The sequence below is a fragment of the Equus asinus genome, chromosome 3 (assembly GCF_041296235.1).
Source record: "Equus asinus isolate D_3611 breed Donkey chromosome 3, EquAss-T2T_v2, whole genome shotgun sequence".
Classification (NCBI taxonomy): Eukaryota; Metazoa; Chordata; class Mammalia; order Perissodactyla; family Equidae; genus Equus; species Equus asinus.
Window position 1 is genome coordinate 34,890,788 of NC_091792.1, and position 22,680 is coordinate 34,913,467.

A 22,680-nucleotide genomic window follows, 5' to 3' on the forward strand; every position below is an offset into this window, starting at 1 on the left:
GAGTTAACCATCAACAAGATAAGGATAAGAGGGTTCCATGTTCTAACTCTTCTCTGTGAGATCAAGATCGTAAATGGGACAGTCCCTTGTAGTGGTGGCCTCTCTAGAAATCTGTTCCTGGATCTGCTTTCCACCACTGGCTGTGTCAGGGGAGAGTGGGAGCCATTCCATTCACGATACTATCCTGCTCCTGGTACCTTCCGGCCCCTGGCAAATTGCATTAAGATACACTATCCAGAATCTATTCACAGAACTGACTGTCAACGGTAAATTCTAGGACCTGAACTGAGCAAGCCAACCAGAACAACTCTTTTTTTCTTCACAAGTTCCCCAGTCACTGGGAGAACTTGGGATCAATGCTGTGGATCCAAGTTAGCCTTTATTCAGGGCCGGGTCCCTGTGACTATGGCCTCTGCTCATGTTCATTTGCTCTATAGTTCCCTGAGAGTGCTGGAGCTATGCCCTGGACTACAGCCTGCTTGACTGGGCCCTGACAACCTGCCCTTTGCCATCTGCCGGCTGTTACCCTGCTTTAACCTGAATGGGCACCCCTGGAATCAGGATGCTGCCACCTGCCTCAGTACAGCTGCCACCTAGCTGGTGCTGTGGGGCCTCCATTTGCTTGTCTGGACCAATCAGATCAGATACGCGGAAGATACACCACCAGCACCTCAGGGAGAACCCTACAGCCAGGTGAGTCCCCAGTGAACTCCAACCACATGTTCTAAGTAGTCCTAGTTTACCCTCCGAATGAAAATTCTACTCCAGATTACAAATGCTGCACAGATAATTTTCACTATTGCTGGGTACACCAAACACTGAAGTCAGTCTCTAGAATTTTCACCAACACCAACTCAGTCATTTTATCCATCAAGCAATAAAGGCATGGCTCTTAGGGCCTGATTAAGGATCTGATTAAGAGCATAGAAAAGTATTTTAGATCTGACAAAAAGTGGTTGCAAAACACCATCTAACTTAAAAGTAATTTCATAGCCAAAAACATCCCATATATTATGGAAGATGAGTGCATTTTATCATGCTATAGGGTGGGGCATGTAAATGTGAGGAAGCCAAGGACCGGCAAATATGTAATCTCATGGCAGTCCCATGCTGATCACCTTTCCCAAACTCATCCTCACTCTCAGCCACTAAAATGATGTGGGCAACCATGGTACCATGGTTCTAATCACAGGATTAGTGAGCACTCCAATATTTGCTGAATGAATGAATGGATAGATAAATGAATGAAAAAATAAAGGAAGCAATCAATAAATCCTCCAATAAAAATACACACATTTGTGTGTGTGTGTGTGTGAGGAAGATTGGCCCTGAGCTAACATCTGTGGCAATCTTTCTCTATTTAATGTGGGATGCCGCCACAGCGTGGCTTGATGAGTGGTGCTAGGTCCACACCCATGATCCAAACTTGGGAACTGGGGGCCTCTGAAGTGGAGTGAGTGAACTTAACCACTACACCACCAGGCCAGCCGCCCCCCCAAAATACATTCAGAGACTGAAAAATCAGAAGAAGAGGGAAATTGAGACTTGTTATTTAATGGGTATTGAGTTTCAGTTTTGCAAGATGAAAAAGTTCTGAAGATTGGTTGCACAACAGTGTGAATACACTCACCACTACTCAACTGTAAAGTTAGAAATAGTTAAGATGGTAAATTTTGTTATGCATTTTTTTACCACAATAAAATGTTTTAAAGATATTAAACTGAATTAAAAAAATCAAAAGTAAAATTTATAGAAAAATTCAGAATATATCCATGATAGTTATCTGAATCTCACTGGGGCCACTCTTAAATTTTCATCAATGTAGTCTTGACTTCTTCAGTCTTTATTTTTAAATATTATTTCTTATTTCTTTAGTGACTTCTTTTTTGGGGGGCCAGTAATTGACAGTTCTATTACCTGGCTTGTCATTGTAACTGGGGAATTTGATGACTCTAATTGTAAAAACAAAACAAAGAACCATTTTTATTCTTTTCAGCTGAGGGAAGCTCATATATAAAGAACAAAAAAGTGCTAAATCACTTTTAGCATATAATTTTCAGGAATTTTCATAATTAGCACATCTTGGAGGTAAAGCAATTCTTTGTTTACATACAGCAGCAGCTATTAGCACAGGCTCTGAAGCCAACTGACTATTAATGCTAGCTCTACCACTAACCAGCTTAATCTCTCTGCGCCATCATTTCCTCATCCTCAAAACAAAGCTAATTTTTTAAAGCTTAAAAAAGTATTTACCTCATTCCTGAAATGAGAATAGTAACTTTTAAAATTCTAAGTAAGAATTTTACTTTACTTAAGCAAGAATTTGTCCCATGTTTACAAATTGAAAAACAAAAACTCTACTTTTAACAACAGGCTAAAAGTCTTAATGAATAACTTCTCAAATTATAGTAAGAAATGTCTCTTCAATGCATAATTTTATAATCACCTGTGATCCCCACATTAAAAAGTAACCACTGTTAACATGTTGCTGTATGGTACACACCAAACATAACTATATTTTACTTTGTGTTTTGTATCTTATTTTTCTACTTAATTTATCATGAGCATTTTCTCAAATCAATCTGTATTTGGTGTTTACTATACAATGCGGAGTAAAATCCAAAGTCCTCACCTTAGCCTACAAGCCCCAATGTGATCCCAAGCCTCCTGATCTAATCTTAGCTCCTCTCCTTCCACTTCCTACCCCACCCACTGAGCTCCAGACACATTGGCCTTCTCGCTAGTCTTTGGGCATGCTTAGCATGCGTGTGCCTCAGGGCCTTTGCACTTACTATGGCCTCTCTCTAGAACCTCTCCCTCCAGAGTTTCACAAGGCTCAGCCTGTAATTTCATTCATGTCTTACCTTCTAACATGGGAACACCTTATGTGAAGTAGCAACAACTGTCTATCCCTTTGCCTTGCTTCTTTTTCATCACAGCACTTATCACTGCTTAATATATTAGATAGCTATTAGTGGCTAAGGCCTGTTTTCCCCGTAGAGTATAAGTGCCATGAGGGCAAGGATCTTGTCTGTCTTATTCACGTTTTATCCCCTGGCACTAGATTCTAAACAAATATTTGCTGAATGAATGAATGAATTTTGCCCTAATTTGTAATTTCATGACTGCACAGAACTCTGTTGCATGGATATTGCTTAATATATTTAACGAATCCCCTATTTTGAGATATTATAAATTGTACTGCAATGGACATGCCGAAACACATTCTCTTTATTACTTTTCAGTTGTTCCTCCGGGGCTAAATTAGGGCAGCAGCTTCCCAGCCATCCCCCTTTCCTCTTTTTCCTCCTCCCACAGCGTGCATCACAGCCAGACGTAGATTATATTACACTCCTTTCCTTGCCCTGAATGTACAGAAGCATAAGCCCAAGCTCTAAATGCTGGCATGTCCCCATGTTGCCTTTCCACTCAGTTCCCATCACTGCTCAGAAGTACACTGTCCACTTCAAACAGGTTGCTCCTCCCATTAGTTCCTCTAATTATGCTTTAGGGTACATAGTTCCCTCTTACATAACATATTCCTGTTTCTTTACCCGCCTAAACTCCACCCATCTTCCAAGTCCCCCACCAGGCCCTGCTGATTCCGCACCTTCCTGTAATCTAGTCTGTACGATCTCTCACTCCTCTGAATTTTTCTGCTATTCCCCGTATCTGTCACTCAAGACGGCTCCTAACCATCTGCCATGTTCTAGCACCTTCCACCATGTAGATTACAACGTGCAATTTCCTGAAACACAAAAACGGTTTTCCCTCCTTTGTCAAAGTCCTATGCAGTCCTTGCCACAAAATAATATTTTCTAATTTAACTCTTTCACTAATGCCAAAACTTTTGTGGAAATGAGACAGTTTTTTGAAAGAAGAAATAGGATTATTCATGATAAAATATTTTCATCTTCCCATATACATTTTTTTTGCATATTAGCTACCCACTATCCTTAAATATTCACAAATGATTTTGATTCTGAAATTTTCATCGTAATCCTTATTAAACTACCATACAAAATGCTTCTGAAGATTTTTTGCTGTTTTAGACTTTGGCTTATCTTAAGATAACATGAAGTATGAAGTTTTTTTTTTAATAATTTTTTAATTTTCTATTTATTTATATTTTTTGGAAGATTAGCCCTGAGCTAACATCTGTTGCCAATCTTCCTCTTTTTTTTTCCCCAAAGCCCCAGCACATGGCTGTATATCCTAGTTGCAGGTCATTCTAATTTTTCTCCGTGGGATGCAGCCACAACATGGCTTGATGATCTGATGAACTGGCCTCCAAAGCAGAGTGCACCGAACCCAACCACTCAACCATGGGCCAGCTCCTGAAGTTATTTTTAAAGAAACATTTCCCTCAGAAATTATTATAAAATCATGATGGGGTGGTATCTGACTTACACAGATATTTTGGGGGGGTTGTATAGCAGATGTGGGGTGCTAGGAGAATCACAGTGTGCCTTTCCTTTTTCATAGGTGAGAAATCACGTTAAAATGAACAAAGAGGGCTATGAGAAAGGAAAAGCAAAACGGAGCAGCACGTGTGTGGATGAAGGATGCCCTGTGGCCGAGTGGGGAAAGATGCTTTCTCCCTGGGATCATGCTCCTGGGAACTCTAGGCTGAGCGCTCCGCCTCAGGTAAGAGGTATGTCTGCAAGCAACGTTGCAGGTAAGCCCATAAGTCATACCCTTTGCTTTTTAATCTCAAAAACTTACATACTAAAGCCTCAGATCTTGTCGACCCGCACGTGCACCAGCGGCAGCCCGGCCAATGGCCACTCACCGTCTTCCTCAAAGAGAAGCCCCATGTTTCCGTGCGCCTCGGCTTCTTTCTTCCCCCCGTCCATCTTGATCAGTTGAGCAATCTTGAAACATCGTTCGAAGAAGTGGTTCCTTACCCACCTGTCTTCAGAATTATTGAAGTAGCAGGCCAGAGCATACAAGTTATTATAGACATCTTCAAAGTATTCTTCGAAGAGAGAAAAACATTATAAACTGCATTAGAAAAATTTCTCACGGCATATCCCTTCAAATGGCAAGCAATGTAATAACATTTATTTTCTATTTTTCCTTAAAAGCATGCTTAACAATCTTAAAAGTCTAAATGCAAAAATTAATGCACTTTCACTGTTAGATTAGTTATATTAATTAAAGAATGTGCACACGAGGAAAGCAACAAAAATCTTTCTGAAAACTTAGAACATGTTAGAAATCGACATACTCTTTGGTTGAAACACTAGATTCTATATAGAACAAAAGACAGGATAATAGCTACTAGCCATGTGCTCTGTTCTTTTGGAAGAAATGAATATGTAGTACCATCAAGTATTTTTCCCACTGAAGATTTGAAAAGTATTTAGAGATTCCAGAGAGAGCAATGTTTCTTAGCCATGGCAAAAAGATAATGTAAATGAAGAAAGTAGATAGGATATGAAAATAGCAAGGTATTTTCCCTGAGAAGAAAAAACAATCATGAGGTTACAGATATGATAAATGACGATCCGGATGACCCAGTAAGCTCCACACACTTTCCAGCAATGTTTCCAGGAAAACAAGCTACTAGCGATGTGAAGAAGGAGTGAATTTGTTAACAAGTTGTGCCTCAGTCTGGAAATGCCACTCTATTGGTGAATATGAACAAATTCATGATCTTTATGTCTTTTTGCATTTGTGCTGGAAGCACAGTTATGTGGTGGTCTCTGGATTACCTTTCCAAGGATTTTTTATAACCATTGTTATCTATTGGAATTCACTGAGACTAAGTGTTCACTACCATCAGAGGAGTCAACTCATATATTACTGAAAGGATTACAATGATTAAAATTATTTATCCATTGCCCACTAGTCCCCCTATAAGATTAAGATCAAAAGGCTCAGAAAGAAAATGAAATTAGGCTGATTACAACAAAAGGTAAATTTCAAGAACTCCAATGTTTCAAAAGAAATTTCTAAAACCTACGTCATTTCTTTACATATAGTGCTTCATAATTCCATAGGAAATTAAGATTTATCTTAAAATAAAATTTATACCTAAAAATTAAGTTTAAAAGAAAAGAAGCTCTCCCTCTCCTTATTTTTGAAGGAGCTGGGAATTCTCGGAGCCATTCTGCTTTTTAGGGCCGTTCACAAGAGGCAACAGCTTAGGGGAAAAGTGGAGAGTCACCTGAGTTACTCACTTAAAACAAACACTCTCATCTCAGAATTGATTTCTCCTAAGCTTTATCTTTCCATTCCGAACCTTCTACCAAATGTAGCAATGGTCTATTTTGTAATAGTTTATATTTTTTGTCATATTTAGTGATTAGAGAGTTATTTTTTAAAGCCTGTAAAACATTTCATATCTTCCATTTTAAAAAAGTTATATAGAGAGGTTTTCTTAAAAAAAGTGACCCTGAAATAACTTTTCTGTTTTTCAGAAATTAAACCTCAATAGAAAAACAGTTCCAATATTTCATAGACAAAGTTTTGTGTGTGTCTGTTTTTAGAATGAGTTAAACAAGTTATCAAGATTCCATAATTAAAGACTACATGTCAGCTAAGCTATTTTTCTATGGAAAAAATGGAGTGTTTTTCAGAGTATTAAATATAAAGGAATATATTAAAGTTTTGAATCTTTGGACACACCAAATACATGGCCTGTACCCTTTACATTCTAAGCTGCCTTTTCTCCTTGCTTGTAGAACACTTCCTTCAATTGTCAGCAGGTATAAGATGAAAATCAATTTTACTGTTGGTTTATTATTTATATCTGTATTCATTATGCTACCTAAAAGAGAGATTCCATGATGAAATAAATTTGGGAACTCCTCGTGCTAATTTCCCTTTCAGCGAGCCACACAATATACATCAGCATGTTAAAGGCTCTGATAAGTCCTGGAGTAAACCAACTTGCTTAACATCAACATTAATTCACCTGGTGTTTCTCAAATTTATTTCGCCTGACAATTATTTTTGTTTTGCTTTCTATAAAACCTATAAACATCCTGTAGGACTCTACTTGAGTAGCGTAGAACATACTTTGGGAATATTAAATAAAAGTTATTAGAGGGGGAGTAATGGTCAAGTTTGCATGCTCTGCTTCAGCCGCCCAGGGTTCGCTGGTTCGAATCCTGGACGTGAATGTACACACCACTCATCAAGCCATGCTGTGGTGGCATCGTGCATAGAAGAAATAGAAGGACTTAGAGCTAGGATATACAACTATGTACTGGGGCTTTGGAGAGAAAAAAAAGAGGAAGGTTGGCAATGGCTCAGGGCCTATCTTCCTCACCAAAAAAAGAAAAGCATGCCTAAAAATAAAAAAAGCAATGCAATAATTTTAAAAGAAAGAAAAATAATGTTATTAGAAAAAGAATTACTGCTTAATGCTTGACAATAATTTAAAGTCAAGTGTAAATAATGTTTGAATCATCTATTGATTTGGTTACCCATAATCATTATTGCCATCTCCTCTCTGGCCCCATGGGCACAAGGCCCTAATCATAATGTTACAGATGGTACAGAGATGATTCACAACGAGTAATATAGGAAACATTATCAGGGACAAACAAACACTGTAATGAATGGAAAATAACCCAAAAAGAAATGACTGGCTTACCTTAAACACTTCTTTGCTATGAAAGAGAAAGTCTTGTTTTGTAAAGTAATTTAAATAACTCTAGGTTCCTGCTCTGTAAGTCTCAAGAGACAGAACTGACGTGTGATGACTATTGTTAGTGCCATAGCTTTGATTAAATGAACTTATATGACCCTAGAGTGATGGTCTTTCCAATGAGAAGCAATGAGAACACTCAGAGATACGTCACTTTGGGATAACTGTCTCAGATCTCACGGCCATATGGGGTGGAATCTTGAGACATTATTAACAGATTTCTACATTCTAGATTAAGTGTGTGTGTGTGTGTTTATATTGGTTTTAAGATTTAGGATTAATTCAAATTAATCAGAGTGAATGTGCACATCCCCCGTCCCATTTCCTAAGACGTTCTTAATTCAAATCACAATTTTTCCCCAGTAAAGTTCATGTGTTAAATGTGAAAAAATTATGCAAATTTTTAAAAAGAGCATACGAATGTTTATATGTCCTTTAACGGAAGTATTTCCAACAATGTTTTTTGCAATAATTTTAATTTTCTATATTTCGGCCAGGCAGAAGCCACTGCATTTTGAAGATAACCCTACAGAAGCGTTATTCTGAGCAAGAGGCAATTTTGTTCCATTTAACAAATGCAACATTAGTTACCATGAATATGTGATAATCGGAGAAACATTTTTATGATAGTTACTTTTCTTTAATAAAAGACTATAAATTAAAATGTTTTCTACCTTAAAGTAGACTGTCTAGCATTTTAGTTTCTTTATAATTCCAAAATGCTTTATGACAAGTTTCTCATATTTATGACACTTTATGACAAATGATATATTTGGCTCATATTTATGCTACTCAAACAAAAGTCTCTATTTAAAACACTTAGTGAATATAATGAATTTAACTTGAAAAAATGACTAATGGGCAAATTTTATCTTGATCAAGTCTATTTTCAGTGTAAATATCACTTCGGAATTTGAGGCTGAGAGTACAATGCAGGTTTTTTTACAATAGCATTTTTTATTTATAACAGTTACAATTGCTTGAGAAATTATATGTGACATTTTATAATTCACCAAAGAACTCTATTTTTAAAGTCAATCCTGCAGTTAAATACTTTTCATGATACAAATAATCACCTCCTATCTCCACACACACATAGACGCACACACACCCCTAGTTCACTTGTGGTGGTGTTCAGATTTTTGTATGTCTCATATTTGTAAGTCAGGTCATAACCTGATAAGAAATATGTATTAACTACACTACAGAGGCTGAAAGACTTCTGCCACCCCTCTGATGCTGCTTACATGTCCCCATCAATTTTCCCCACTGTAGCGCTGGGTAACAAAAAGTTGTCTTATACTCTATTTTCCAATAGAAAGGCCTGAAATGAAATATAGACATTGTCATGTTTGGGCCTGAGCTACTCTTTTGAGTCCTACGATATCTTAACACAAAAAGTTGAAGAAAATAATAATGTAAAACACCAAATTTATATGCCAAATTCTAGGATTTCCTTTCTTTCTTTCTTTGTTTTTCTCTTCTTTTCTCTTTTTGTTGGTGAGGAAGACTGGCTCTGAGCTAACATACGTTGCCAATCTTCCTCTTTTTGCTTGAGGAAGATAGTTGCTGAGCTAACACCTATGCCAATTTTCCACTACTTTATATGTGGGACGCTGCCACACCATGGCTTGATGAGTAGCATGTAGGTCTGCGCCCAGGATATGAACTTGCAAACCCCGGGCTGCCAAAGTGGAGCACGGAAACTTAACCACTACACCACAGAGCTGGCCTCTCCTTTCTTTCTTTGATTGTATAAAATGACCATTCCTGATAACGTAACTGAGAAATACTTATGACAACATTATCAGCATAATTATAATAGAAATTAAAATATTTTCTTTAATAGTTGAAACATATTGGCTTTCTGGAAAAGTTTAGAACACAAAAAAGAATTTATGAGAAATTATGTAATGGAAAATATAAAATGAACAATTCTACTCATAATTGTGAACTGCAGGCTTTTCATGTCTTCTCACTATTCACTAATAAAAATCCTCTGATTGAAATCTGTAGGACTTACTGATACAACCTTCAAATTCCATTATATAAATTCTAAAAAACTGCCATAATTTTCAAATTATAGTACTCTTTGAAAATATCTCTTCAGTGAAAATCAATATTCAGATTATATATAAAGAAAACTATGGAAAGATTTATAATTAATGATACAAAAGATTTTAATACATTGGAAAGTTCTGCAGATGTTATGAGGTGCTATTCCTGTCTTCCCTGGCTTAGAATGACATCACCAGGATGCCCCTGCAGATCCTGTCTGGGCAGCCTTGTATGCAGCCTTCCCTATCATTTATTCCAGAAAGATGCTTCGTTGATTAGGTTGAACTGGGCTAAATTGTCTTAATGTTTCAAATGCATACATGAAACAACTTGGAATCTTCCCTCAGGCGCTCGCAGTTCTGGTTTCTCCAGCCCTGCTGCCCGCAATCCTTCCACTTACCTTTCCTTTCGGCCGCCTCGGCCCTGGTCAGGTAGTGGTAGAAGTGATCCAGCTTATCACGCTGCTCCTCCAGGGGTCTCTGCAGAAAGAGGGAACCAAATCTCGCAGGATCCCTCACGGCATCCCACTGCTCCATCAGAGAGAAGAGCTCAGTAAAGGACTTATGATAACCGTCTTGCAGCATGTCCACATAGATGTTCTTCTTGTACGAGTTCCGGTAACTGGGAAGAAGAATCAGAACACTCAAAGCGTTATTTCAATCCTTTAAATGCATGCAGTGTTTTTATCCTACAATAATTAAAAGTGGAATTATGCTGACTTTTTCTCCTCCATGAAAGCACTGAGAACTATCTTTGCCTCAAACACTTATAAATTTAACACCTTCAGTTTAATGAAGGATGCCAGGAGCTATCTAAATACAGTAATTTTAATGAAATTACATTATAATACAATATCAGTTCCAGAGCTGAGCTCCCTTTGATAAGGACAAATAAACTAGGTGACCGATGTATTAGTCTGTTCAGGCTGCTGTAACAAAATATTACTGACTGAGTAGCTTATAAATAGGAGAAACTTATTGCTCACATTCTGGAGGCTGGTAGTCCAAGGTCCAGACTCCAGGAAGGTCTCCTTCTGATGAGGGCCCTCTTCCTGGTTCATAGGTGGCGCCTTCCAGCAGTGTCCTCCCATAGTGGAAGGGGCTGGGGATCTCTCTGGAGCCTCTTTTATAAGATATTAATCCCATTAGTGAGGGCTCCACCCTCATGACCTAACCATCTCCCAGAGGCCCCACTGACCAACACCTTTGGGGGTTAGGATTTCTACATATGGATTTGGGGCTACACAAACATTCAGACCATAGCAACTAACAATATCCAAAAACACTTGATATACTAGCCTCCACCAAAACAAAACAACACAAAGAACTCATAGGCCAAGTAAAAATTTAAAATATCATTTAATATCAAAACAATGTACTCTATATTAAGTGGTTTCACTGTATGTTATGGAGGTTCATTCATTCATTCATTCATTCATGTATGGAGAAAGTGTTTACTGAAATCTATTACTAAGTACATTTTTTAAGTTATTTTCAGTTAGGATTATGTTAATAGTATGTTAGATTAATATTTCATTTATAATTTAATAATAAATAATATTCAAGGAGATAAAGTGGCAAGTGAATATTCCATTTATTTATTTATTCAACAAATAGCTATTGAGTTTTCTCCTAAGTGCCAGGCACTGTTCTAGACCAAATAGGTTCAATGCCATTGTGAAATCTGTATTTTAGTGGGAGAACACAACCAACAAATAAGTAAACAAATAATAAATAATGTCAGATGATGGAAACTGCTATAAAGGAAACAAACAGGGTTATGGGGATGGCAGCTGTGTCGTAGCTATTATTCCACTAAATGAGCAATCAGGCCTTTTATACTAATTACATTCTTTTTTAAGAAAAAAGTAGGAGACAATTAAATATTTAGAACAACTGACGTGATGTGATATTACTAGAAATAAAAATTTCAGTGTGTGGTGGAAACACCCTAGAATTACCGGAATACCCAAGGCTGAGGCCCGTTCTACCCAACCTCCCTGGACCTCATTTCTCCTCATCTGTAAAATGTAGATATTTATATATGCCCTGCCTACATCACGGGATTCTTCTCAGACCAAATGAAATTATGTATATGGAAATGCTCTGAGAGACGTGAAGTCCTGAACTACGGGGTCTAAACCTCTGGCTATGCTATAGATTCACCTACAGAGTTTAAAAAACAAGCAAACAAAACAAAAATGTCCAGGCTCCATCCACCAAGAATTTCTTATTTAGTGGATCAGCGTAGCTACAGGACAAAATATATAAAGGGTGGTAAGGAGGGGAGTGGTAAGAGAGCAGTTTAAAGAAAAAAGGCAGGACTCGGATCCTGGAGACCTCAAAGCCATGGTAAGCACTTTGGACTCCAAGCCAGGAGTGAGGCAGAGCCATTGAAGGGTTTGAGCCAGGGAAATGACTCGATGAGATTGTATTTTAGAAAAATCATCTGGAACAAGTGTCCCAGCTGAACTGCAACCTCCCCCATCTGGCAGCCGATGCAGGGCACCTGTTACGGGACTAGTCCATAAAGAGATTAAGGGAACCACATTCTTAGGCCAAAAGTTCAAAAGCCACCATCTTGTATGAGACCAAAAATATTGGAAATTGGGAAGAGAGAAGACATAACAGCTTTTTGTTTGTGTCTGCCCTCTAGCCGAGATGGAGGAGGAGAGGATGGAGAAGGAAGCAGAGAGATGCTGTGAAAGGTCATGCCCTCTGTCTTCTCCGCTTCCCACCCACTCCTACACAAGGGCATGGAAAGGCAGCAAAGTCACTGTATAGTGTTTCTCAGCAGAAGAGGACCAGAACCAGCCCATATACTTTCCCATAGCCCCTGAATGGTACGGGCGGAATGCCATAATAGTCTAGTGGGCTCCATGTGTGACACAAGGTTAATGGAAAGAGAGGGCTGGTGTCTGCCACAATGTCACTGGCCACAGCAAGGAGATGTAGGCTAAAAGCCTGTTGTACAGGCTGCCCACTGGGGACTAAAGGAGGACACAGCTATAACTCTGAAAATAAGAAGCCTTGGGGAGCTACTGAAAGGGTCAGGTCAGCATATTTCCAGAGCTGACAGGAAAGGATGGATTGAGTGCATCAGAGATGGTCATGTGTATAGAACCCCATAGGTTAGGAATGCAGTCAGCTATAAGAGAAAACTTGCCTTGCAGTGCCTTCCAAACTACAGGTTTCTATTTCTCACAGCACAAGATGCCTAAAGGTAGGCAGCTGCCAGCCTTGGTTCAGTGGCCTGGCAAGTACAAGGCCCATGCCTCTGGGACTTTCTTAAGCTTTCCCTCATGCTTGTTCCCTGTTGGTCACGAGAGGGCTGCTCCTGTTCCAGACATCACATCCACCTTCAAGGCAAGAAAAAAGGGGAGAATGAGGCGGCACCAGTTGTCCTTCTCTATTATGGCGGAAAACAAAAGGATTCTTGCAACTACTAGTGGATTTTCACTTTGGTCTCATTGGCCAGAACTGTGTCATGTGGCCACCACTTGCTGCAAGCAGACTGGAAAAACAAATATCTTGCCTGTTCTTGGGCACATTGCTGCCCAAATAAAACTGAAGCTGTGTTAGCAAAGAAGAAAGGAGGAACAGATACTAGATAGGCAAATTCAGGTCTATTTCAAGGTCCTAGGTCAAGATCTGAAAGTGAATGCTGCAAACCCCAACTCCCAGAGTTGCCAGATAAAACTGGGAAAGATGCCCAGTTAAATCTGAATATCAGATAAACAGTGAATGATTTTTTAGTATCACTATGCCCCAAATATTGCATGGGACATGCTTATACCAAAAAAGTTTTCTTGATTTTGAAACTCAAGTCTAAGCATATGTCCTGTGTTTTTATTTGCCAAATCTAGCAACACTACTCCCCTCTACCCTGCACAGTGCTGTGTTGTTTCTATTTAGGAAAATAGGGTGAGGGGAAGTGATGTGTTAGAATCCTGAATAACCTGAGAAATCACTGAATTGGATTGACTTTACCTGAAAGAGACAAGATTGGATTTTTACACAACGGAGGATCAGGGCTCAGGGCCAGGAATTAAAATTAAGTTATAAAAAAATAAAGACTTTCAATTTAGCTTCCTTGGTTGGGCTTGTGACTCCGAAATGCACACCTGATCCAAGAGAATGGCCAGCAGGAGGATAGAACTGGGAGCAGGGAGGAGAGAAGGGAGACTCTGGGCGTCCTGGAAAGGAGAGGCCATGGGGGCTGAACCCAAGGAAAGGTGGGAGGATAAATAGAAGAAGGTGGATTCAATACATATTTAGGAGATAAAAATATCAATTACTTGGTGATTGAGTGGATGTTGGGATGATGGAAAGGGAGGAGCTAGGATGATAACCAGGTTTTCCGAGTGGGTAATTGGTAATTTCTAAAGAGAGGAACATAAAAGGATGAATAGATTTGGGGAAAGATAACGAGTTTGAGTTCAGATAACTTGAGTTTGAAGAGCCTGAAGGGACATCAAGTGGTACTCCAAAAGGCAGTTTGGGGTGCGGTATAGTAGGTCTGAGAGGATAAGGGGCTGGAAATCCAGCCTTGCTTCAAACGAGCACAGCCACTTTGTCTGTCTATGCCCTGGCCGCCACCATGTTTTCTTGTGAGTGAAGAAAGCATTCTAGGGCAAAAACAAAGAAAATCAGGAATAAATAAAACTTAGAACACTGACTTTAAAAATAAACACACGTTAGGAGGCCGTCTCAGTTCTAATCCCAATCCAGGACAGAAACACAGAAGATCGCTCTCTGAACCTTATTTCCCTCACCTGGAAGATGAGGGCGCTTTGGCTGGATTTGGTCCACCCAGCATCTAATTCCACTTCCACAGGTGGCAGCACTCCAAAGTACTTTTGGAAATGGCCTGTCCCATATTGTATGTCATCTTGGTGGGACTTGATTTCAAAGACTCCCTAGCCAAAGGCTGGGGCAGTGACCCAAATTAAGCCAACTGGCCTTTCTCTCAGGATTTTGAATCTTGAGGTGAGGAACACAAAGGTATAGACAGTTAGTTGTTGGAGCTCAATCAAGATGGCAGCGACATCCTGACAAGAGTCTCATGTAGTTCTTGCTACCTAGATCCATTCAAAGGTGCCACATCTTTGCCTTTTCTCCTGAGCCGGGTTTTCCCCTAAATTCATCTGGTTACCTAATATCCTTCTAATAAAATCATTTCCACTTTATTTAATCTGAATCAGTTTCTGCGGCCAGTGACCAAAGAACATGAACTGATTCAGAAGGGATGGGACTAAAATTGTTTCCAAGACATTTTTCAGCCTCAAAACATCCATGATATATAACTAATATCGATTTTTAAAATTTCTAGTACATTTTTTAAAAAGATCATTCTTTGTAAAAGAGATTTCAAATAGAAATGTATTTAAAAATGCATATATAACTACACTGATATCACCTCTATTTTATATACACATTTGTGTGCACACACACATACGTGTATGTCATTGTTTAAGCTTCATTACTAATATTTGAGAGCCGTAAAGAGCAATTAGTGATTAAATAAATAGGTCCCTATTTAAACTTTCATAGTTAGTAGAACTTATTTTTTTAACCAGAATAATTTTCATTTATTAAAATAAACTAGCATCTGAAAATAAAAATGGATGTCACTCTCCACCATTATATGTGGATTTCTCAGGCTTTATATTTCATAACAGAATCACAGCCAAAGTTCACTGGCTTTATGGAAAGGAATTTTTTATTTTTCATTTATTTTTTATTTTTTTTAAAGATTGGCACCTGGGCTAACAACTGTTGCCAATCTTGTTTTTCTTTTCTTTTCTGCTTTATCTCCCCAAACCCACCCTATACATAGTTGTGTATCTTAGTTGCAGGTCCTCCTAGTTGTGGGATGTGGGACGCCGCCTCAACGTGGCCTGACGAGCGGTGCCATTTCCGCTCCCAGGATCTGAACCCTGGGCCGCCACAGCACAGCGGGCGAACTTAACCACTCGGCCACGGAGCTGGCCCCGAAAGGAATTTTTTAAAACCACAAATATAAATTGAAATTGAAATTCATTGTATTTCTTATTTCACTTGGAATAAAGTTATTAGTCTTTGGTTTCATTTACATATCAAAACAAATATTAGTCTAAATTAAAATGTGTTCTTTTTAAGTATCAGAAGAATAAAAATCTCTTTGACCTGAAGTCACTATCCTGGGTGGAAATTGAGAATTCTGGTAAAATTTCTGGAGAGATTTGATAGTTTGGAATTCGAGGAGAATTCTCCTGACAGAAAATAAGCCATTCGCAGAAGCAGAAGTTGTGACATCTGTGGATATGCTGGACATCTGTGAATCTACGTCCTGAGGAAGGGCTTTCCCATTGCAGCCGCCAGAGACTGCCCTGGGCTAAGGGACGCCGCTGAGAAGAATGGACTTAAGAATGGAATTCAATGGTCATGCATTTCATATGGATTTTATTACAATTTAAAGGCATTATTCAATGGAGACTCTGTGTGAGTATTTTGAATTTTTATCAAAATTTCCCTAAAAAGTTCTAAGATCAAAAAAAAATCTTTTTACTGACAGAAAGTAAAACTGAACAATTTGACATAACTCCACAGAAGCTGAATGTGTAGAGATGCTGGGATTTGGGGAGCTTTCTGTTAAATGGGCACGGAGATATTTTATCATTTTAAAATTCTGCCTTAAACCATTTTGAATGGCTCCTATATAGAGAGCACCTACAATGTGTCAGACCCTGTGTAGACATCATTTCTAACTCACATGATAACTCTACAAGGTACTACTTCTCTTTTTACAGATGAAGAAACTGTCTTGAGCGAGGTTGTGATTGCCCAAAGCCATACAAGCTAGTAAGTGGCAGAATTGGAATTCGCACCCAGCTTTCTCAGACTGCAAATTCTGAATCAAATATTGTTGATTTTTTTTCCTCATTCTCCTCCCCACGATTTTCTGTTTATTTGCATTGATTGTTTAGGAATTTGACATAATTGGACAATTACGATCTATCTAATTTGAAAGCCACTGTCTTTCTCTCTGCTAATCCATGTTTATGCTGCACTGGGGAAAGAGATCCGTGTCATTCTGAGTCTCCCAGAGAACCCCCTGCCTTAAAATAAGGGAGCAGACAACCAGTAGCATCTGTGCAAAGCAAATTAGATGGATGTGATTCCCACTCAGGGGTGTAAAGTCTAACGGGAAAAACACTGACAGAGACAAACACAGAAAAGGATAAAAAGCACAGCCTTATACAAATATGAAAAACATGAATAATTGGAATGAACAGATATGACAATTTATATTATTCTCTCTGTCCTTACAGGTATTTATACTAGTTATTAGTTGGACTTTCAAAATCAAAATGCATTATCAACTATTCTAATATGTGATTAACATATTTAACATATTTTTTCATAGGATGAACTGAAATACTGTATTAAGGGAAGCTTTACATTCAGTAAAATATTTCTAAAGCAGCCTAATAAAAAACCATACTTTAAAACGAGATCATGAAATTTTTATTTAATCTGACAAAGATAAACTCAAAAGATAGGTAATATCTAATCAAAAGTCAGGATAATACTTTTATTCCATTAAGTTAATATTTATAAGTCACTAGTGTGTTATCTACGTGTCAGTTATAACAGTCTTGCGTTCATATCGTAGGGATAAATGTTATTGGAATCACCTACGGGATAATTATAGTGACTCTTAAATTAATACTTAAATAGCTTCAGTTAATATAATTTCCGTGGAATAAAGTGAGCCACTATTCTTACTCATACTCTTCAGTGTAGGTAGATATTACCTTTAATTAGAATGTGGAAAAAACCCATTTCTTGACAAACACACGCACTGATAAAAATCATATAAGTTATTTGGTACATATTACAGCTGTTTTGTGTAAAGGATAATATTTTTCCAAAAAGGTAAAATAAAGATATAGCATTTCCCTAGCCATATAAATATATAGAGAGAAGTTAGAAAGAAAAAAATTAACTATGTTTGAAATGATTTCACTTTAAAAGTGTATCGAATGCTTTTACAATGAAAACTGAAGGCATTTTTCTTAATTTTACACATTTAGGTTTTTCACAATTATCAGTCATCGTGTTGATTAATATGCATTAAGAATACGATACTACCATCATTCATATACATTTTTGTGTAATAACCATTGGAGAGTTGAGATTTTTAGGACTTTTAACTTATTTTCCCTGTACTTCAAAATATAGCAAGAAAAAAGTTTCAATATAAAAAGGGCACTTTAAATTTAGAAGATTTCCAATGAGTTGACTGGTCTCTGGGGGCATCTACTGGAAATTTAGCAAACTGCAGTCACATCATGCAAATTTGATAACTTTCATTACCCATCTTAATACAGATATTATTTTAATTGATATGCAAATAAGGTGACACTCAAAGAAGATAAATGTAAAGTTATGCATGGTATTCTATCTCATCCATCTGGTAACAGCAAAACATGTAGCTGTCTATGAGATCAGTTAACAAATACTCGACTGTTAAAAATGTAAATAGGGCAGGTGGCATATCACAGATTAACAGTTTTCAAAGCATTCAATTCTCGTGTTTGGAAAAATTGAAAATACATGTTAGAGATAAACATACATACATTTAATGAAGCATTTTTATTAGTCTGAATTAAATGCATATAAAAAGCACTTTTAAAATTATGATGGCTTCTCTAAAACAAATTCATTTTGCATCTCAGTGTATTCACCAATCATAAATAACCTGATAATTACTGCTTATTTTCTATATGACTTAATTTAACTCTTTACATGTTGATATCTCAAAAAGTAGAATTTGTTATACTTGGAACAAAAGAATTATCCTTTATTATAATTAGTCATTGCAATTAGAATTAGTCATTAAAATGAACATTGTTATTAATTTCTCCATTTTAGGTGAACTTCCTTAAAGAAAAATGAACATATTACAATCATTGCAGCTTATGTATAGTTTTAGCATATATTTCAATAAACAAAATAACTCTAATAATAATATTCCTGCAGTTAGGATTAATTATATAATAGGAATTTAATATCACACCATTATAACAATTTGATTTTCTTTGTGAAATATATTGATCATATTTACTTTAAGAGAAAATTGAAAAATAATTTTGAAGATATATTTATTGTGTTATACTTATATTGTACCATAATATACTTTATATATTGCTAGAATTTTATGTAAAACTCTCCTAATAAAGATTGAAATATATAACATTTTAGCTTCATTCCAAAGAAGCACCAATAACACATGCATTAGTTTATATTGTTTTGGAAATGTCATTAGAATTACTATCCAAATAAATGTGATCTCACCTTTAATTGTGTAAACTGAAAAAACAAATCAGAACATGAGTGTTAATATAGCAGGCTTTTTGTTCCAGTTTAGATTTAGATTCATTTTAGATAGCTGGATTTATTTGATAACTTAAAAATAAATAAATAAAATCCCCGCCTCTCTTGAGAGGCTATTGAATAGATTTTTTTGTGATTTTCTAAACAATTAGAAGTTTACTAATTTGCATCTTTAGAGGAAACTGTTACATATACAAGTTTTGCTTTATATTTTTGGAAAATACAAATTTTCCTCTATGAATAATCAAAGTTAGAAAGCATAGTCAGACTTTCAACATTTTAAAAGTATATGTTCAAATTAAAAATGCCATTTGGAAAAAACTATTTAATCCAAGTTCAACCTTTAATTCTTTTTTTTACAAATCTAATAATAATAACTAAGAAATAAAATTTACTGCATAGTATTTTGTAAATAGGACTATTGCTAATATAATTCTTTCAACACAAAATAAAATACTAAAAAATTTGATCAGCAAAGAATTCTCCCAATAGCACAATAAGAATTGACTTCAACATGGGTTATTTTATTTTAGGATATATGGAATATTCGTGTAGAATGGAACAAAGATTACTTCTCAGATTCAATTATGTTAGAACTGATATTTAGCGTAAAAGGCAGTAATTTTTTTGTGAGAGCAATAAATGATAATCAGTCAAATAGTATTTTTGCTGGTGATTGTTACCCGATATCAGAGGAAAGGCGTGATTATTTAGCAGACAATATAGACTGCAATCCTTACAATATCTTTAAATAATTCCGTTCATAATATAAAGGCATATTTTATGTGCATACCCTGTTAAAAATGATTTACTTGAGTGACTGCCATTCGAATATTTGAATTGTCACCAATCAAGAATGAATAAACTATTCATCAGTCAATATAAAGTATTACCAAAATATTTACCCATGCTGCTGTCACACACTTTTTTTTACTGAAAGATTTTCTTTACTGAAAAATCTCAAACTTAATCATATTTAAAAAAACTTTTTCTTTAGAAGTTTAGTGAAAAAGCACTAGAAGAAACTCCTTATATGAAGTTAATTACATGTATAATCTTTATAAACGTTCTTATTGCTTGCAAACTCTCCCTAGAAATTCGAAGTTTTTTACAAAAGAATGTCTTAAGCCAAATATTAAACATGGAAAGGTATGAAAGAGTGTCACTGTTTGAGAAGAACTTGCAGTTAAAGTATTTTTCAAGCCAGAAGTACCACACTTGAATTCAAACACCTTTGGCTAAGCGAGGGAATCATATGAATTCTTGTTCTTTTCTTTCAATCCACACGATAACTTTCTGCTATAGGAAAACATAAACCAATGTATGTTGACTATATTGTTATTTGACCAATTAAATATAAGCTTGAAAATAATCTTAGTTTTTGGATTGAGTTATAATGATAAAAAAAGAAATCTGAATAAGTAATACAGTTCTATTATATATATATACTGCATCCTAATATAACAACAATAAACATAGGAAAAAGAGGGGAAAAATAAAAAGTAAGTTTTGTGCTACATGACTGTAAACAATGGGCTACAAACCCATATAACCATGATCATGCTAGCTCATCAACTCCATATTTTTGTCTAAATTAATATTTGCAATTTTTATTAATATAAAACTCCATACAATATAATAGTCATTCTTTTTTTAAACAAAATTCTGTGAATGTTCTCTAAATTTTCTGAAATTCCATTATTTAGGAACTTTTGTCTCAAATATCATCTACATTTTTTCTTTCAGTTCATATATACATCTTGATAAATAAAAGAACTATCAATTTTCCATGTAAATTGAGTAAAATAGCAAACTTTTAATAAAAATGTTAACCTGGAGAATATAAAGACAAAAGTTAGTAAAAACAACAAGTTGCATTAGAAAGAAAACTTCAGCTCACTGTGTTCTTTTTTCACTCAAGTATGTCATACATTTTATCTTTGCAAGAGTTTGACGAGTTTTGCAAGTAAAATTCTGTTTCCTCTACACTTGCTAATAGTCATGAGAATCTGTAGTTTGCACCTTCCCATTAAAAATGTATTGTATTTTTTTGAAATTATTCACCCCGCCTTTTATCCAGATCATGTCTTTGAAAGGAGGAAGTAGATAATAAATGGAATAATTCATGATTTCCCATTAAATATGAAACTTTCTTTTGCAGAGTTTAGAAAATGAAGTTCTACATAATGTACAAAAGTTGATTAGAACTTTTTTAACCTTTTCAAGAAAAAATCTTTCACATTAAACAACTGCATGAGGAGGTTTCTTTGGGAAAAGTAAACCAATCAATTCTTTACACCTATAGCTTTATCATATATATTCCAACGTTGCTCCTTTCAAACACACATTCCTATATAATAGTGAAGTAGTTATTAAAATGATGGCTAGAAAAATACTATACATTGGGCTATAAATGTAACAAGGATCTAAGAAAAATATAATTGATATTTAAATTACAAAGGGAAAACTCACGTAAATTAAAAATGAAAACAAAACATTCATGCTCTTTTCAGCAATGGAATGGAAGACACTGTATGGGTAAATAATAAAACCTGCATTTAGATTTCTCTTATTATGACATTTCTCCTAGTGTGGTAATATTTTGCCATGAGAAAAAATATATACCTTTATAAAACTTCTCTTTACAAACTATCCGTTGGTACGCCATTAATTATACTCTTTCGACTTTTTTTTTTTTGGACAAAATTTAAAAAATTAAACCAAGTGATTTTTAGGTTTATTCCAGCTCTATCATTCTATATTTCTTGGATAAGGCATCTGTAGTGGATTTAATTTAAGAGAAATGTCAAGTTCTGACTTTTAGGGCATCAAGTGACCTCATTTCTTTGAGTTTTTAAGTTTCTATTGTAGAATAGTTCATCTTTTCACTAAACATATTTTAATTTTCCCCATATCAAAAAATTAAGAACATATATTTCCCTTTCAAACTTACATGCTTAAAAGATAACTACTGCATTGTAAGCCATGTGAAGAACCCTTTCATATTGTATGCTCTTTAATTACCGTTACAAAGGAGGTGTGTATTGCACATTTGAACGGTGAAGCCAGGATTTCTCACAGGCTATATGTACACAATGATCAAACTTCCAGAACACACATTTTGTTTTACATTTAGTGAAAACTAAACTAACAAAAACAAAAAATAAATGATCATTTTGATACTTTGGTCAGATGACATCTGTTTATAAATATCTTATATTCCTGAATGTTGTATTAATTTTATTGCAGGTAACTCAAACATTTAGGAAATTCCTACTTAAAACTAAGGGCATAGAGTATATCAAATCGAATATGGGCATCAAGAAGAATATTGAAAGAATAAGTATTTGTCAGAAGATAAAATAAAAGAGCCTTGAATTCAGACTTTTAAAAAATAGTACAAAATAGATAGTAGGGATTACAACTTCCTTGAGACAAAGAACATGCCATTTGTTTCTTTTGTATTTTCACATAATAGTGCAAATGCCAATAGAAAGAAAGCTTGTATAACATTATTAATATTAAACAAAATAGAATTCAAGCATAAAAAAATTAAAAGGGCATACAAATATCAGAGATTCA

General features: G+C 35.9%; 1 protein-coding gene across 4 annotated transcripts in view; it reads right to left on the bottom strand.

The window, feature by feature from the left end:
- Positions 1 to 22,680, bottom strand: part of TTC29 (tetratricopeptide repeat domain 29) — a 209,784-nt gene that overhangs the window by 160,345 nt on the left and 26,759 nt on the right. For all 4 annotated transcript variants that reach the window (XM_014838138.3, XM_070504863.1, XM_070504862.1 and 1 more), the window contains exons 5-6: positions 10,119 to 10,339; positions 4,793 to 4,978 (exon numbers count right to left, since the gene is read on the bottom strand). In XM_014838138.3, the coding sequence (XP_014693624.1) occupies positions 4,793 to 4,978; positions 10,119 to 10,339 (407 nt within the window). The remainder of the gene's footprint in view (positions 1 to 4,792; positions 4,979 to 10,118; positions 10,340 to 22,680) is intronic.